This window comes from Atractosteus spatula, chromosome 10 (genome assembly GCF_055471065.1).
Source record: "Atractosteus spatula isolate fAtrSpa1 chromosome 10, fAtrSpa1.hap1, whole genome shotgun sequence".
Taxonomy (NCBI): Eukaryota; Metazoa; Chordata; class Actinopteri; order Semionotiformes; family Lepisosteidae; genus Atractosteus; species Atractosteus spatula.
In genome coordinates this window covers 25305389-25323585 of record NC_142715.1, presented here as the reverse complement: position 1 = coordinate 25323585, position 18197 = coordinate 25305389, and the positions used below count along the sequence as shown (strand labels likewise).

At 40.3% G+C, this 18197-nt stretch overlaps 1 protein-coding gene across 1 annotated transcript in view; it reads right to left on the bottom strand.

The window, feature by feature from the left end:
• Nucleotides 1-1051: 1051 nt before the first annotated feature.
• Nucleotides 1052-18197, bottom strand: part of LOC148826642 (scavenger receptor cysteine-rich domain-containing protein SCART1-like) — a 78007-nt gene continuing 60861 nt past the window's right edge. Inside the window, exons 19-28 of the mRNA XM_088926361.1 lie at nt 18038-18136; nt 7921-8235; nt 6645-6947; nt 6401-6469; nt 5889-6200; nt 5117-5260; nt 4732-4830; nt 4293-4364; nt 2412-2561; nt 1052-1227 (exon numbers count right to left, since the gene is read on the bottom strand). Coding sequence (XP_088782487.1) covers nt 1052-1227; nt 2412-2561; nt 4293-4364; nt 4732-4830; nt 5117-5260; nt 5889-6200; nt 6401-6469; nt 6645-6947; nt 7921-8235; nt 18038-18136 — 1739 coding nt within the window. The remainder of the gene's footprint in view (nt 1228-2411; nt 2562-4292; nt 4365-4731; nt 4831-5116; nt 5261-5888; nt 6201-6400; nt 6470-6644; nt 6948-7920; nt 8236-18037; nt 18137-18197) is intronic.

Sequence of the window (18197 nt, the reverse complement as noted above, 5' to 3'; positions counted from 1 at the left end):
GTTTTACACAATCTCTTAGTGTTTCACAAATTATATTTATTTTACAGGTGGCACCATGGTTAACATTGCTACCATGCAGTGCTGGAGCTCTGTGTTTCATTCCTGCCCTGTGCGCTATCTGTGTGGAGTTTGTAAGTTGTCCCCCATGTTTGCATAAGTTTCCTCCAGGTGCTCCAGTTTCCTCCTAAACTCCTAAAACATTCTGATATTATTTTAGGAAGTGAGCTTAAAAGGCTCGTTTTTTCATGATCATGAGTTTTGTAATGTCAGTTTGTCACACCTATCAAAGTGTGTATTGTTTGAGCAAACTTTTAAGTCTCCTGTGTTCCTGTCATTTAAATCCAGATGCTTTAGTAGATGTCTGTAGTTATAACATTTCTGAAGTTTTAGATTTTGGGATTCTGTGCCTTCTTGTAGGGAAATTTTAATACCAGGTTGTCTTATGTTGTGTCTGGTTTTGTCTACAGTGTCCTTTGTGTAGATCAATTTATATGACTAAGTTGATAAACATTTACATTTCCTCTTCCTGTGAGGTGGATATTATCATTGTGAGTGGCCAAGGGCTCCTTAATTTTTTATTGATACTTTTAATATCATACATTAGAAATAACACGCAGATAAAAATGGGTTTAAAAAGTTTATTGCAAAACATCTTTTTAATAACATTTATTAAAAAAATGTTACCATCAAAAGTGGTACATTCAGAATTGAACATCAATGAATGGTTTTATTTCTAATTTCTAAAACATCAAAATATAAAAAGAAGAAAGACTGAGCAGAAATGGGATGTTCAAGCCTCCCTTTTCTAAAACACAAGCTGCAGGTGCTGTAGACACAGACACCGAGGACAGTGTGGAAACAGTGGAATGAAGTGGACTCAGGTCACAGTCTGAATGTGGAAACAGTGGAGTGAAGTGAACTCAGGTCACAGACAGTGTCAGTGTGGAAACAGTGGAGTGAAGTGGACTCAGGTCACAGACAGTGTCAGACAGTCTCAGTGCTCAGAGCTGCTGTAAGACTGCGTGACTCTGTTGGTGGAGCTCTTCTGTGTCTAGACCTGCAGGAGGAGCTTCTCCCAGACAGCCCTGTCAGTCTCACAGCACCCATCCTCTCCCTGAGACTCGTCCCCAGCATCATCGTAGTCAGCCCTGTCAGGGGCAGAGACTCCTTCATCAGAGGGCAGTGTGGGCAGGACCCTGTCCACTCCAGGGCCAGTGTGGGGGACACCTGAAACAGAGACACAGAGTAAGAGACAGGCAGTGGACAACTGATGGACAGGTAGGACACTCTAAGCTGATATTTTTGGTTTAGCAAGTCATTAAAATTGGACCCATCAATTTTTAATCACGGGTACAGTATGCAGTTTTTTTAATTGTATATGTGCGATTTTAAAATCTATAGGAATTAATTGCCTATAAACAATGCTAGAAATAGATAGTATCACAAAATTAATACTTGAAATACGGTTTGTCAAATGAATCAGGTATTGAAATAATATTACAAATTACAAATAGGGGTTATGAAAATGGTGAATATCAGAAATGACAGAGTAGATAAATTAATAATTAAAAAAATCATAGCCCCCACCTTGTAAAAATTGTTAAAATTTTGCTAAGAATATACCCAAGCTTTTGGTATAGTTAAAGGCAGATTAGTTCTTTGTTCTTTGGTACAGCTTTGGGAAAACAAGTAATATTTCAGACACAATGAGTTAAATATTTGTTAACAATGACAATACTCACACTAAACAACACACAGAAGAAATGTACAGCACACATGAATTGTACAAATTTAGGCAACTACTTCCTAACCACCCAGAGAAACTACAAAGTGTCACCAAGTATTTAACTTTTACAGAACACCTACACAGGCCAAAAGAAGAGATATACAGTAGCCGCTTTTTTAAAAATCAAACAGAATACGACCTACAGTTAAATCTCTCTCTTTATGAACCTGGATGCTACAAAATCAATATACAGAACAGTTGTTACAATCATTTAGTCAAAAGCCTTGAATAGGACATTTTTTAAATCAAATTGTATTTTTTAGGATGAGTTGATGGTTCAGTGCAGATTTCACTTATGCTTATGAAGTTCCAGTGCTCTAAAACCACAGTGAAGAAATACTTTGACAGTATTTTCTGGACTCATTCTTTTTGCAGTCAGAGAACAGAATTCCTGGTCTTGGGGAATCCAGAGCTTTGCTCTGCCCAGACCTCACTCTCTCATAATAGATCAGCAGCTGATCAACCTCAAACATCTGATTGGCTGGGTATGTCAGTATTTGGGTTTCAATGAGACTCTGATCTATGAAGTCTAACCTTGTACCAGTACAGTCTCTCAGCCTGTACTGGCGAATATTGATCCCAAAATGCCTGATGCCCCCTTATCTTGAATGAAAGTGGCACTGACATGGATTACTGGGAGTCGCCTTCCCCATTACTGAACCACCTTGCCCACACTGAGCCCCCTGGCTGTAGCCCCCTTTACCTGAAGCGGGGTCTCCCTCACTGTCCCCCACATGACTGTACCCAGATTGTGTATCATCAAAGAGGAGTCTCCCTGTGAACAGAAGAGCAGGTCAGTAATGTCTCTGTCATTCTGACACAGACTGGCCTGTCAGAGATCTCTTCTCTTCCAGTTAGTATTTATTTGCAGATGCGAAATTAGGTCAAGACTAATTTCTAACGACAAAGGTTAATGCAGGCTGGTACAGGGTGTACTCAATCTTATTAATAATAATTCACCTGACACAGTGTCTGGACTCTGGAGCACAGTGATGGCATCATCATAGTACTCTGGAGCCTCTTCTTTCACAGAAGACATTAGCTCCCCTAAAGCACACAGAGCACAATGTCACTATCAGTCATCAAAACACTGTTTCATCTAAAGCGCAGGACTGCTGGAGCTCATCATAACACACTGATTAACTAAACATCATGTTATGACTAAAACACCAGACTCTTAAGTACAGGTGATCAGGGAACCTGATTTCCTCTCCTATTCATTTCTGTCATAAATTTAAAATTAATCCTAGATTTTGTTGTATGAATATATTTGGACAGAGAGCAGTAATGTGAGCCCCAAAATCCAGACTCAGTGTGATGTACTGTGCAGTGCACAGTGAGAGGAGAGAGTCAGACTCACTGGGATTGGTACAGGGTTTCTCTATGGGACTGGACTGAAATAACTCACCTGACAAGGCATCTGGGCTCTGAGGTACAGTTACAGCATCATCATAGTACTCTGGGGCCTCTTCTGTCACAGGGGACATCTTCTCTCCTGAACCACAAAGAGCACAGATTCAGTGACACATATCAGAGCACTGAGCCATCTAGAGCACCGGACTGCTGGAGCTCCTCAGAACACACTGATTAACTGAATATCACAAAGGAACTAAAACTCCAGACAAGTACAGGAGATCAGGGAACCTGATTTCTAATCCTATTCACTTCAGTGATATATTTCAAACAATTCCTAAATGTTAAAATAAGATGTTGAAGGACATCAGGGGAGAGAAAGGTTGGTTGTATTTGGAGAGAGTGGTGATGTGGACACTATGAGCAACTGAAGAGGAGCAGACTGAGTGTGCAGGGCTCAGATCACAGAGAGAGAGTCAGACTCATGTGACTGGTGAAGGATAACACAGACTCCATATTCAGAGGCTGAGATCAAAGAGAGAGTCAGACTCACTGAGATTGGTGCAGAGTTTCCCCCATTTGACTGGACTGAAGTAACCCACCTGACAATGCATCTGGGCTCTGAGCTACAGTTACTGCATCATCATAGTACTCTGGGATCTCTTCTTTCAGAGAGGGTATCGAGTCTCCTGAACCACACAGAGAGACAGAGAATTTACACTTCCGGACTCAGACTTACTTTGACCATAGAGCTGCAAAGTTACTGTAGTGTGATTTTAAATGTTTTGTGGAGTATAGTTAAGCCATAACTCTAGGGTCGCTGATTTATCTGATCTGAAAGGCAGTTTTTACAGCATGCTGTTCCCCAGTCTCCTTTTCTATCAAAACCAATTAGAGCAGCACCTTGTTTACTACCCCAGTATTGACCAGCTATAGTTTTGCTCAGCATCTGTGATCTGCCGAGATAAGGCTAGTGTGAGGCAACACTGAAGAGCTGGCTTTATAAGGTATCAAACACATGTGGTTCTATTTGTATAATTCAGTATTTTCTACATAAGTTCTCTAAATGGCATCCTGGTTTGAGGTGAGAGTGAGTACTGGACTGAAGACCACCCACTCCCACACTGAGCCCCCTGACTCCACCTCCCCTCACCTGGTACTGGGTCTCCCTCACTGTCCTCCACATCATCGTATCCAGAGGGCAGCTCATCAGAGAGGAATCTCCCTGTGAACAGGAGAACAGATCAATATTACCTGCAGTCAGACAGCAACCACACTGTCCTCTACTGGAAGAGAAGCCAGGATGTGAGTTTGTGTCTATAAGGCAGATCCAGAATCGTGCTGTGTTGATTTTCTTCACTTAGTTTGACACCAGTTGAGAAAGTAAACTCTACAGGTTTAAAACTAAAAAATACTTTTTTTTATAAGGCAGCCCAGGGATAGTGATGTGATCATTTTCTTTATCTACCTTAACACACCTCTTGAGAAAACCAGTCAGAAACCAGGATGGTTAGATTTTCTACAATTTTTAAGTCCTCAGATCTTCCTCAGAGGGTGGAGATCAATCACACCTGAAGACTCTCTCCACTCACGTCTCCTGGGGGCACTGTAGGTTCCCTCTCTGGCCAGTTTATACTCTATTTTCTCATAGATGGCATCATGATAAGGGGCGAGTGCTCCCTTAGATAGGGCTGTGTGAGGAAACAGACACTCAGGGTTAACATGCAGGGAGCAGAGTACAAGATCAAACATTGACTACTAAACCTTCTTTGGACATTTGAGCACATAAATGTTATGCTTCTGGATTTGCAAATTTCCTGATATCTCCATCTGTAATTGTTGATAATCTTTTTTAAACTTCAAATGGTTTTCTCTACCAGGTTTATTCCTCACGGTAATTATATAAATATCAGTTCCATGTGAGTGACAGAACTGACCACTAGAGGTCACTATGTGGATGGAGAGTTCCCTCCCTACCTTTCCTCAGCTTCCTGTTCTGGATCAGCTGCCCCACTAACAGAGCCAGCACCACGAAGAGCAGAGCCCCCAGCAGCAGGAGGACCAGGGGCGAGGCAGATAGACCTCCCAGCAGCTGTGTCTGGGGTGTTGTCCTGGTTCTGCCTGAGAAAGGGGGAGACAATGGATGAACAGGGATCAGGAGAGGTGCTCTTGGGCTCATGTACGCTTTGACAGATGGAATGTTCTGTCCTCCCCCATTTCCCATATGGGGCTATGATGGTTCAGGATCAGGTGCGTAGAGGAAAGAGAGGCACTAGATCTACAATGGGAATCTGAAAACACTGATCTTCACCCTGAGAGAGGAGAGGAGACATTACAGCTACACTGGGAATCTGAAGAGACAGAAAGACAGGAGTTATCACTGACAAGGAGGATTTCTGTTCACCTGTAGCTGTTGCTGGACTGGATGTTGGCTCTGACAAACCTGTAAAAGAGATACGAGAACTGTCATTATTTTGTCTTTGGTTTTATAGCAAGCTGAATCCAGAGTGGTCTTAATAAAATAAAAATCTTTACATGTGTTCCTTGAGGTCAAATGTAGGATTGCAGGATGAATGGTGTCTTGCTCAGAATTAAAGTCTAGTGCTGTTCACACACACAGGGCTACACAACATCCCGATCTTGTGACTGATGATCTTAAGATATTAAGCAGTGATAGAATATGTGTAACAGTGTATCTTCTCAATCAATCTCCTACTTTGTTCATCTACAGTTCTAAGACTCTCCTCACCTGTACAGGTAACCCCTGCATCCTCCTTGTGTCGACAGTCACTCTGATTCAGTCCAGAGTGACAGCAGTCCCACAGGTGAACCTCACTGCCCCTGCAGTTCACCTCGTCCAGCCAGATGGCGCCACTCCCTGGTCCGAATGAGGCCTCTACTGCTGCACTCACTGCGTCCCCACAGCCCAGCTGTCTGCAGACCACCTGGGCATCCTGCAGGTCCCAGGAGTCGTCACAGACTGTCCCCCAGGGGCCCTCATACCGCAGCTCCACCCGGCCAGAGCAGTTAGTGCCTCCAGCCAGGCGCAGAGCCAGTGGGACTGAAAGTCAACAGAAGGGTTACTGAGTGTCATCAGATCTGTGACTGTAGATGAGAGCAGAGAGGTTACTGAGTGTATTTAGCTCAGTGACTGTAGTAGAGATCAGTGAGGTACTGAGTGGCTCTAGAAGAGAGCTGTATGGTTACTGTTCCTCAGCTCAGGGCTGCGGTGTCTCTGAGTGTTTTACACACTGAACTCACCTGCGCAGTACAGCTGAGGCTGCTCTTCCTGAGGGGCTGGAGTGCTTCTGTCAGCTTCTTTTCTAGGACCTTCAAAGATTAATAATCATATAAAAACATTATTATTATAAAATAAATAACAATGACATTGCTTTCATTTTTATACATGTTTGGATATAAATTAATAAGAATTCAGTTTAAAGCTTTTGTCTGTTCTAAATATGGCAGAACACTAATTTACAGAGCATTACTCTTCCCTCTGTACCTGAGCAGGTGATATTAGCCACTTCTCGGTCTGTGCAGTCATTCTGGCCCCAGGGGGAGGAGGGACACTGCCACAGGGTGGAGTCGTGTTTGCGGCAGGAGACAAAGTCCAGCCATTTGGGATCAGGGCTCAGCCTGGAGTTTGTCTCTCTAGTGGTGCCCTTGTCTCCACAGCCCAGCTGTTTACAGATCACTGCAGCTGTAGTGTCTGTCATGCTGTTGGCACAGATGCTGCCCCAGGTGCCATTGTAGTAAACCTCTGCCTGTCCTGAACAGCCTGCAGATAGCCTCAGGAGAGTATGATCTATCAAGACAGCAAGGAAAGTCAAAGGAAACAAACCCTGACAAGACAGCATTTCATTCTGAACTGGTAAGAAACTACAAGCAAACAATGTGAACAGCAACCAGTCTCATTTCCCGTACTAATCCAGTTATAACTGACTCACGTAATGAAACAAGGACAGCTGTACAATAACACAGTTGATATGAAGGTGACAGGACTGTGTGGTTCTACAGCATTCCCAGCTGTATCATAACTATATCTTAGTCTCTTTTTACAAAGCTTTGCGTGATCTTGGCCCAAAATATTTGAGTGATCTTTTAGTCCCTTATAATCCCTCTCGTACACTTCAATCACAAGGAGCAGGTTACCTAGTTGTTCCTGGAATTAAAAAAGTCACAGCTGGCAACAGAGCATTTTCTCATAGAGCTCCCCAATTCTGGAATAGCCTCCCCGCAGATGTGTGGAATTAAGACGCACTCCCAGCGTTCAAATCTGGGTTAAAAACATATTTGTTCAGTCTAGCCTTTGGATAAATATTAAGGAAAAACAAGCCACGCAACCTACCAATTTCTGTTTTCGTTGTCATTCACTAATACTTTATTTCTTGTCTATTCTGAGGTGGAGTGTTAGGAAGCCAGGCCCAGAATCCAGCTCCTTCTACCTGTCGAACTCAACTTCTCAGAGAAATTTCAACCAAAGGAAACTACTGAACATTCCAGACACTGCTGGACCTCACTACACATTACTGAAATAAAAATACTATCTTTTTCACCATGTCTGTTCATTTTAATTAACAGAGGAGGATAGGCTCCCCCTTTCGAGCCTTGGTTCAGGCCTGGAAATCTGTAAAGCTGCTTTGTGACAATGTCCATTGAAAAAATACAAATAAAACTAAACTGTATTGAACTGAATTTTCCTCAGTAGGATATATTTAAGCACTCCAAATGCAAACCATATCCACGTTGTGGAATTCGAGAATATTTCGTTCGTTTACCTGAACACAGGATTCTCACATCCTCCTTGTGTCCACAGTCATGCTGTCCCCACCCTGCTGAAGGACACTCCCACAGAGACGACTCGTTCCCCATACAGCCCACCTCGTCCAGCCAGATGGGTCCAGTTCCCTGGCTGAAGGAGGCTGGCACTGGGGCACTGAGGGCCGTCCCACACCGGAGCTGCCTGCACACCACCTGAGAGTCTGCCAGGTCCCAGGAGTCATCGCAGACTGTCCCCCAGGAGCCATTGTGATAAACCTCCAGCCTCCCAGCACAATCGCCTCCTGCTCCAACCAGCCTTAAGGAGCGCTGGGCTAGGAGAGAGGCAGGACCAAATGATAAAGACACATTCCTATAAACATAGTAGTTCAGGTGGGTAGCTGCATCAGCATGCGTAGGCTGCAAAGGAACAATAGGCTTATTCCATGCTGAAAAAAAGAAGAAAAAAAACACAACGTTTCGGCCGTGGAGCCTTCTTCAGGTGTGAATTTCTATAAACATTGCTGATACAATTACCTCCTACCTCATCTAGCCTGAGGGAGTGCTGGGCTAGGAAAGAGACATATATATCATTATGGCTGGAGTGGTGTCATTCAAGCTAACGTTGACTCTTAAAAAAAAGTTAGGAGTCTCAAGAATATTAGTTTACATATCTGCAGAACTGGTAAGCACAGAGGAACAAAGTGAATCTTTTGGTTTACTCGAATTACCTCCTTATTAGAGTTGTCATCAGACTAAATTCACAGGATAAAATATAAACAAAGAGAAAGAAGAGAGAGGTAACTGAAGGAAGGAAGAGAGAGGAGGCATGTCAGACAAGAAGAACTGGAGATAAAATTCTAGTTAAATAATGGAACCTTGTTTAAGAGACCTTGCAGTCTTGTAATTTAAGAACATTAAAACATTTTCAGGTTTCCTTTATTGTGCAATCCTCAGGCTAAAGGCATTCTCTCCTAGTTGGAGGTTTAGAATAGAAAGTAGATTTTCATTCACTTTTCGGCATTATATTAGTGAGAACATATTCTGTTCATTTAGGATGCAGGGTAATTCTCTGGTTAGCCTGTTTATGCATCATAGAGGATTTCAGATTATAGAGTTATAAGGGAAAAATGTTTTATATAACAAGGGGTAAACTATGGATTTTTACCCTGTCTTCAAACTAAGTGTCTGTAGAAAACCCGAATAGAAATAGCTATAAGTCAATGAATTCTGACCATTCTGAGGCTTAGAGAGATATCATTGCTGTTTGGGGCAATGCTGAGCAAAAAACAAGTTTTTGTTTAATCTTCATTGCCTGCATGTCAGTCAAGTGCAGATCAATCAGATTCTAGCAATCAGTTTGTAAGAAGTCTTCTTTTTTACTGCTTAAATCCTATACAGATGCAGCCATTCAAAGTGCGCGTCACAGACACGTACCGCAGGTGACGTCGCTCAGTATGACGCAAGATGACGCGTGGCACCGCAGTAAGTGATTGGTTGACCAACAGGGGCACTCGTGGTCCGTTGGTCTGTCGTAGAAAGACTTACAGTAAACGTCTTTGCTGTGCCCGTTGTAGATATTGAATTTTACCACTGAAGGGAAATCTTAGTAGCTGAGCATAAAAAGAATAGGAGCATACTGTAACGCGTGTGAAGGCCATAAACGATATTAATTTTGGAACATAAACATACAGTATATAGCTGGTCTTGGTACTTTAAAGAAAAAAATACACACCAGTATTCCATTTCTCCCTAAACATTTTAAGCTTTGAAGTCTTTAACTAACGTGATACCGGAGTCAACAAGCATACTTTTAGAATTTGATTAAAAGGGAATATAATATGGAATCGCGTATCTAAGGAATTTAATAATGGTATTCGTGTGCTGCGACAGGGCTGTGTAGGGCTGTTTCGCCTACCTGTTCATGCGAGCTGTGTTGTAGCCGACTGGTCTAGGTGCGTGACTAGCAACTGGTAGGTTGTGTGTTCAAATCCAGCTGGTGCTGGACTTTTCTTTTAACAAACATTTCTTCGAAAAAATAGAATAGCGATATTATGGACAATCAATTGACTTTTATATTTCAAAATATCGCAACATGATCGATATTTGCGATATTTTGAACATATCTTCCCTTCTGACAGCGGTTCCTCCTTCTATTGTGTGTGTGTGTGCAACAGAGTAAATTTTTATAGAGAAATGGAGGCTGGACAGTATGCGTTACAATATAAACATTTATATTGATTTAAATCGTGTTCTGATTTAAATCGCAAACGCGTGTTTAATTATGTGTTTTTTAATCATAATCAGGCTAATGCATTTCTACATTTTCTGTATGAACCAGCTTAGAGGTTCATACAGAAAGACAGCTTGTGTTTAAATTGAGTGTAAGGTAATTTATTCTTCTAAAGTCATGGTCAGCATTTATTATCGTACTGTGCTGTAAACTTTTTCTGTGCCTAGTCACATTATTTTATAGCGTTTTTATTGCGTTATTAAATCCGGTGGCGCTGTGTGTTACAGTAGTTTCGTGACTCCCATGTCACATGGTCTGTGATTGAATCCCATAGAACTATGACTTTATTTTTTAACAAACATTTCTTTGAAAAAATGAAACGTTTCCCTTGGTCAGAGATTAAATAAAACCTCACTCGCACCAAACAAATTTATATTTCTAAATATCACAAAATACGTTCATTGTCTTCCAATCGAGTCGAGTTGACATTGGAAGCCTGCCACACCCGGACTCTTAAACCAATGCATTAGCACGTCAAAGCCCATCGAGGGTATTGAGCCAGTATTGGCTTTAGTATTCCCCCCCTCTCCCCTCAATTCAATTCAATTCAAGGTGTTTTATTTGCATGACAGATGGGTACAAGCAGTGTTGGGTATGTATATTGTAACGCTTACGGCAGACAGGCACTGTGTAAGAGCCGGCGCACCAGAGCAGCGCACCGAGGGAGCGTCTGCATTTCTAACTTAGTTTTTAAAATTAGTCAAGCAATATGAAGCATCCCCTTTTACTTTGTGCCTGAGCATAAAAAGAATAGGAGCATACTGCAACGCGTGTGAAGTCCATAAACGATATTAATTTTGGAACTTAAACATACAGTATATGGCTGGTATCGGTACTTTAAAGAAAACATACACACCAGTATTCCATTTCTCCCTAAACATTTTAAGCATCGAAGTCTTTAACTACCGCGATACCGGAGTCAACAAGCATACTTTTAGAATTTGATTAAAAGGGAATATAATATGGAATCGCGTATCTCAAGAAATTAATAACGATATAATTATATTCATGTTGCAAAAGAACTGCAACGGACATAAAAACTCCCTTGCTTTTAATAGAGCGTTCCATAATTTCTAACTACGAAAATGCCAGGTAAAAGGATTTGTAAACATATTTTGTTAAAGCAAGTCAGTTTTTTCCGCAACACATAAAAGACATTTTTCCAAGAAAGTTTAGCCTTTGTCACTAATGAAACCACTAAATAAAGACATAAATATAGAAATCTTAAGATTTGTTTTATTTAATGTTGGTAGCAGGATGAACTGTCAGAGTGTATATTTTGTCGCAGAGTTGCTGCAAGATGTTAACAGTGAAAAAGGTATTTAGAAATGAGTTATTTCAAGATGAAAATTTTCAGAATAATTTCAAATCTAGCAGGATAGAGAAAGCACAGAAAACTGGCAGTTAGATTGATCAGATTAGTATGAAAAGTCATTTAGCAAAGGGAATTAGAAGAGTGACAAACTAGTATACTTTAGATCTTTTTTTTCTGAACCAGGGACAATCTGATCATGTTTCCCTATAACAATAATAAAAAACTTTATTTGATATATCACCATTAAAGGTGGCATCTCAAAGCAATACAGTAGATGTAAAAACAGATAAAAGGACCACAGATTACAAAGTAAATGCATATAAGAAAGACAAGCAGGTAGAGGTGCTACCAAAATTAGAAAATGAAGCAGATACAGACACTAAGTCTTCTGAAAAAAAAGGTTCTGAGGTTAGATTTAAACTGGCCCTGGTGTGTGTGTGTTTGTGTCTGTCCTGTGATGGACTGGCGCTATGTCCAGGGTGTATTCTGCCTTGTGTCCGTCGCTTCATTCATGTGCATCCAACACACAGTTCAACGCTAGCAACTACACAAAATCTAAAATATGAGCTCTACTTGCCACTTACAGTACCAACAGTACCAGCTAACTTTAGTAGTGACATTTTCATGGATCTTTTTAACAATAAAATTTACAACATCAGACTTCAGACACAATTAAACAGGCCTCAAAAAAGTCTGGTACAAACATTTTCAGCATGGAATAAACCGTTACTTTAATGGTATAAACCTTAAATGGATTCATATTCTCAATAAGATTTGGTGCTCAGTAACATGACTTAGAAAATGACAGAAGACATACGTATCATGCTTATCCTTCTATTTTTCATAATCGTAAACTCCTTAAGGCAGTTACATTTTCTCTGTTCTGACCTGGAGTTACAGAGAAATTTAAATTCTAATAAGAGATTTGTAATGAGGAAAGTCATACCAATCACTCATACAGTACCAGGATTTGCAATTACAATACAAATACTTTCTTTCTGTATGTGTTTATTTTGCAGTTTGAGTCTATGGCATTCCTTTGGGGGTCTATACTCCAAGGCATGACTTTTTTATGTATAAACATCAGTATTTACTGCTATTAATTACTGTACGATTTATAGTTGAAATCTGAGCCTAGATATAAAGTTAGATATAAAGTTAAAATCTCGACAAAGCAATGTAGGAAATACAGAGAAAATAAATCCTTTCTGACATCTAAAATCAGTTTCGATCAAGGTCTCTAAAACGAACAAGAAAAAGAAGATTTTCGGAGGGCAATTACGCTGTGTTTATATAGAATAAGTGATTTATGAGCAATCTAATTTCTTGTTCGTTTAAAACAGTGAAATGTCAGCTGTAAAAGATCGCACCAGAAACAGCACTCTCTCTGCCTGTCATAGACGTTCAGGAAAGGCTGAATGAAGTCATGTCAAGTACAATAATTCGGAGATCAATAATACCAGTTGTAGGACAGTATATAAGGAGGATAAGGATTTTGAAGTTGACTCGAAATCTGATAGGTAACCAGTGCAAGGACTTGAAAACAGGTGTAATGCATCCCTGATAGGATTCTTGCTGTCATATTCTGAACATATTGAAGATTGCTCAGTGTGGATTTAATTTCCCCAGTGAACAGGATGTGCATTTATTAATTCTAGAAAAAAAGCCTTTCTTGATTTCTCTAGTTCTTAGTTTCTCTAGTTCCCTTTAAAATAAACTATTATTCCACAATGCAGAGTATTACATGGCCAGTATTTACACATGATATTTGTGATTTAAAGAAATTAACACAAGCAGCTTTTGGAGATTTAAGTGTTGGCTGAGTTATTGCAGGATAAAAGACTAGAGATGTTGGCAAGAAGAAGATAGTTTGGGGAAAGCTGAGGAATACACTTATAACAAGAACACTTCCTAATGGGGTTAGGCATACTTTTGATGAAGATGATGAAGTTAACAGACTATATGTTTACATAGATACTGAAATAAGGATTGTATTTTAGATTATGTGTAGTTGCTGGCATTGAACTGTGTGTTGGATGCACATGAATTGAAGGAATGGGCAAACATAGCTGATGCGGATCCACAGAGCCAGCATATTAAGATGTTTATAATTAGAGGCAATTTGTTTAAATAACTAGGTATGGATACTGATGTGCAAGAGAGGTGGAAAGGCTGTTTCCTTAAGCCAGCAGTATAAAATATTTTATTCTCAGTGAGATGCTGCCATTTCATAGTGGGTTTCTAACACTGTGTATAGTTCCATCCACACAGTGCCTTTACTTCCATCTCTAATCTCTTTATCCAGTACAGAGGATTTGGAGCCTATCCCAGTAAGCAACGGACACAAGGCAGAATACACCCTGGACATAGCGCCAGTCCATCACAGGACAGACAGACACAAACACACACACACCAGGGCCAGTTTTCCCATAAACCAATTAACTTACCAGTATGTTTTGGAGTGCGAGAGGGAGTCATATCACACATATGGAGAAAAACCATGTAACCCAGAGAGAACATGTAAACCCCACACACACAGGATGGCAGGAATTGAACCTAGGACCCCAGTGCTGCAAGATAGCAATGCTAACCACTTTGCCACCATTATAAATAGATGGATATCTTAGTTATCTTTCTAGTTCACAGGTTTGCATGCATAATTTAATTTTGAAAGCCACTGAGACATCAGGTACTACTGTTGTATTTATGAAAAAGAAACAAAACAAAAAACATACTAACAACTGCGCCATCCTACTCCTTAGCTAATACATTTTATTATTCATAAACAGTTAACATTGTTAGCAAAATATTTTGAATTATATTTAACCCTATTTTTTCTTTAGTTTTGTATTTAACTTATTATATGATAGTCAGACTTAATGTATATTTGAACAATGAAAATATATTTTTACAAGATTTCACATTAAGCACTTAAAATTAATATGGTTAATAATAGTAAACTGTAACATGCTGTAACAAGATCGGTTAAACAGCGAAGAAAATGCTTTCAGAGAAAATGTTTCAGGTGTGAAGAACATAGATCTCCAATGCAATTTCAACCAAACCTGTTCCCACACACCCTGCCCCCACTACCATTAGAATATACACAAAGCACTCAAATCTTTCGAGCTAATGATCAGGTGACCCGAGAGAGAGCGAGAGAAACACCAAGGGGTGCGGAACCAGGGAACTATTTACATGGAAAACGGGCGATCTCCCCAGACTGTCCGCCCGTTTCACTGTTACCTGGATACCTCTTTATTTAGAACTCACTAACACTGATTTTTAGTTTAGAAGGATTCAAGTAGGGTTTTAGATGAAAGGCAGCGACCTTAATCAAGCCCAAATCACAATTGAACCCATTCAGAGCCTACATTACATTTTAGCGTTTCATTCTGAGCAGAAGACCCTCACACCTGAAGAAGGGGGAGGTGTTTTTCGCTGGAAATCTCGCCTGCTTCTACTTTACAACCGGAGTGCTGGCTGTGACGAATTAAACCGGTATTACAGGTTCTAATCACAGACCATGTGACATGGGAGTCAGGAAACTAACACCGCGCCACCGGATTTGATAACGCTATAAAAACGCTATAAAATAATGTGACTTGGCACAGAACAAGTTTACAGCACAGTACAAAAATGCTGACCATGACTTTAGAAGCATAAATTGCCTTACACTCAATTAAACACAAGCTGTCTTTAGCCCTCTAAGCTGGTTCATACACAAATGTAGAGATCCAGGCTCAGAACACACAGCTTCATGAGCGAATACATATGCAGGACAACTAGAGAAGATGTTTTACAGAGGATGGATTTTTAGAAACATCCCATCAGTGACATCACTGAAGTCAACTCCTAGGTACTGTAACTGTCGTGTGGATAGTTTCACAAGAATCAGACAAAGGTTTAAGCATCGCTTGTTCTAGATAAAACTGTAAAAAAAAACAACCACCCATAATGTACTTCTTTGCGGCTCTGTTTGCCCAAATCATATATTCACAACGTGAAATCTAGAAAATAATATTACGTAACCAAAATCCGCAATATGGAAACAGAACCTGTGTAATTGTTGATAGATGATGTACTCGTAACATTTTTTCAAGACGAACTACAACATTTAAAAAATGACTTGTATGTACTTGATATCTCTAATCAATCCACGGGTCCCAGCACGAAACGAAACTAAAACGCATACCGTTTCGCGCTTCTTATTAGTTGCTCAAAAGTAATTTGACCGTATAAAATGCATAATATAAACCTAGAAACATATACGTGAGTAGTACTTAAGCACTGTAGTATCTGTGTTAAGACATACCTCTCAAATACTGTAAATCAAGTTAAAAATATCTCAAGACAGATTCTGGTCATAATGAAACCATGTTTCGTGTATGTTTTCTTTAAAGTACCGAGACCAGCCATATACTGTATGTTTATGTTCCAAAATTAATATCGTTTATGGCCTTCACACGCGTTGCAGTATGCTCCTATTCTTTTTATGCTCAGCTACTAAGATTTCCCTTCAGTGGTAAAATTAGATATGAATATTCAATACTTAAACGGGCACAGTTAAGACATTAAATATACATATACATACTGTATACAGTACAGTTTGCATACGGTAATATGTTTATGTTCCTAAATCAATCTCTTTTATGAGCATGTGAAAGGCATGGTGAATCGATTCTAGAAAATTACTGTACTTTGCATGATTGGAAAAAAATGCGTGATTGCGAAATGCTGTGGTGTTACTTTTACAAAGACGGTCAATGAAAAAAAGAATGTGGACCAGGGCAATACTTTGAGTTTACAGCTTGTCCAAGGTCATTTATTATTAATACTATTATTAATATCTTCGTTAAAGACTTTGATGGTTACAGCTCAAACATGAGAGGTTGAGCTTTATTAGCTCCACCTTGCGGAAATTCCGGATACTATTATTTTGCTAGCGGTATTTACCGGTAACTTGCGGTATTTACCGGTAACTTGCGGTAGACTGCGTACAGCATACCGGAAAATAATGCAGTATCGTCCGCGCATTTTGAATGGCTGCATCTGTATATAGCCTCTCTAGCACTGCCTATGTCACTAAGACATATGAGAAATGTGATGATTCAGGTTTAATATCCAAGGGTTTATCTTCAATCCAAGCCCTGGTCCAGGCCTCTACTGTCTATACTTCACAAGATATTGCACCCCAAGATGTTTAAGGGCACTTTCTTCCAGGTGGAAATTTCCCCTGGATTCTGTGACAACCTGAGACTCCATCTCCTATGGATTTGTTAAGATTATGTCACGAACACGGACTGAAATCCATGTCAGATCTTGTAGAAGACCCTATGCGATGCGGTAAGAGCTGGAGAAAACAGGAGGCGTGGTAAAAAGGAACACACAGGGGTTTAATAGTGCACAAAATAATAGTGACAGTCCGTGAGACAGTGTACGAGGAAGACAAAACGGCATCCAAATCCAAACGGGTCCAAAGGCAGGTCAAAGCACAGTCCGAGAGTCCATCAACTAGAAATCCATCCTGGGACGCAACAAAGTTAAAATCCCCGGGAGGGGGGAGCACACGGACAAACAAAACATGGAGGTCCAAGGGTGACGGGGCGAGATCCTCCAGCCCCCGGGCTCAGGAAGCGGGAGGTGTCGGGGATGAGGCCTATGCCCTCAGGAGACGGGCGTAGGGTGTCCTGGTGCTAGGCGGGCCTCGCAACATCTTACCCTAATGATGAGCCCCGAGGACTGGAAGAGCTGGTCTTAAATAATAACACTAAAAGGGTACACCTGGAGAGCTTAATCACACGAACAATAATGGGAGCAGTGAAGCGCCCTCTAGGGAGGGATGTCGGGCGTGACAGATTCTGAATGTTTTAATGTTTATTTTCTTGTTATATCAATGGAAATCCAGCCCATTCAAGATAAAACATTATATATCATTAATAACACTAAAAGATTGTTTTTATGGACCTAATAAACCAGTACTTTTCAATGCTTATGATGTAGTAAGTGCATCTACATCCATATGTTCTGGTAATGCCCACCAATCATTCTTTCAAAAAAATGAATAGATAAAATGTTTGTTTCCTTAGGCTGTAGAGTTTCATTGTTCTTTATTAATGTATTGACTTGTCATGCAAATATTCTCAGTTTTCATCTCTGTTGCTCACAACTGCAAGAAAGGAGATCTTAATGAATTAGAAGCACAGGCCTCACATCTGTGGTCAGCAGTGCATTAACCTGATGACAAAACACTGCATCTCTACAGAAAGGGATGATTGGATCGAACAATATACAGAGCTTCTTCTACAGACATGCTCAAGTTTCAGGAAACATTTATCCCAGCTCTATTATCAGTCTATATTAATGGACAAAAGACTTAAAATAGGAACAAATATACTTCATACAATATTTTAACTCTTAACAGGTCCAGCTGTTATATTTTGTGACAAATCTTTTAGGGTTTGTCTTTTATGATATACATATCAATCTGCATATGATAACAGTCAAAAATACTTTGAATGGCTCCTACCTGAGCAGAGCTGGGCAACATCCTGTCCAGTGTTGCAGCTAACTGTCTGTGGAGAACTGCAGTTCACCAGGTGAGACTCGTCCCCGGAGCACTGAATACCTGTCAGACACACAGTGCTGTCACTGTCCCATACAGAGAGGAGTTATAGACTTGTACTACA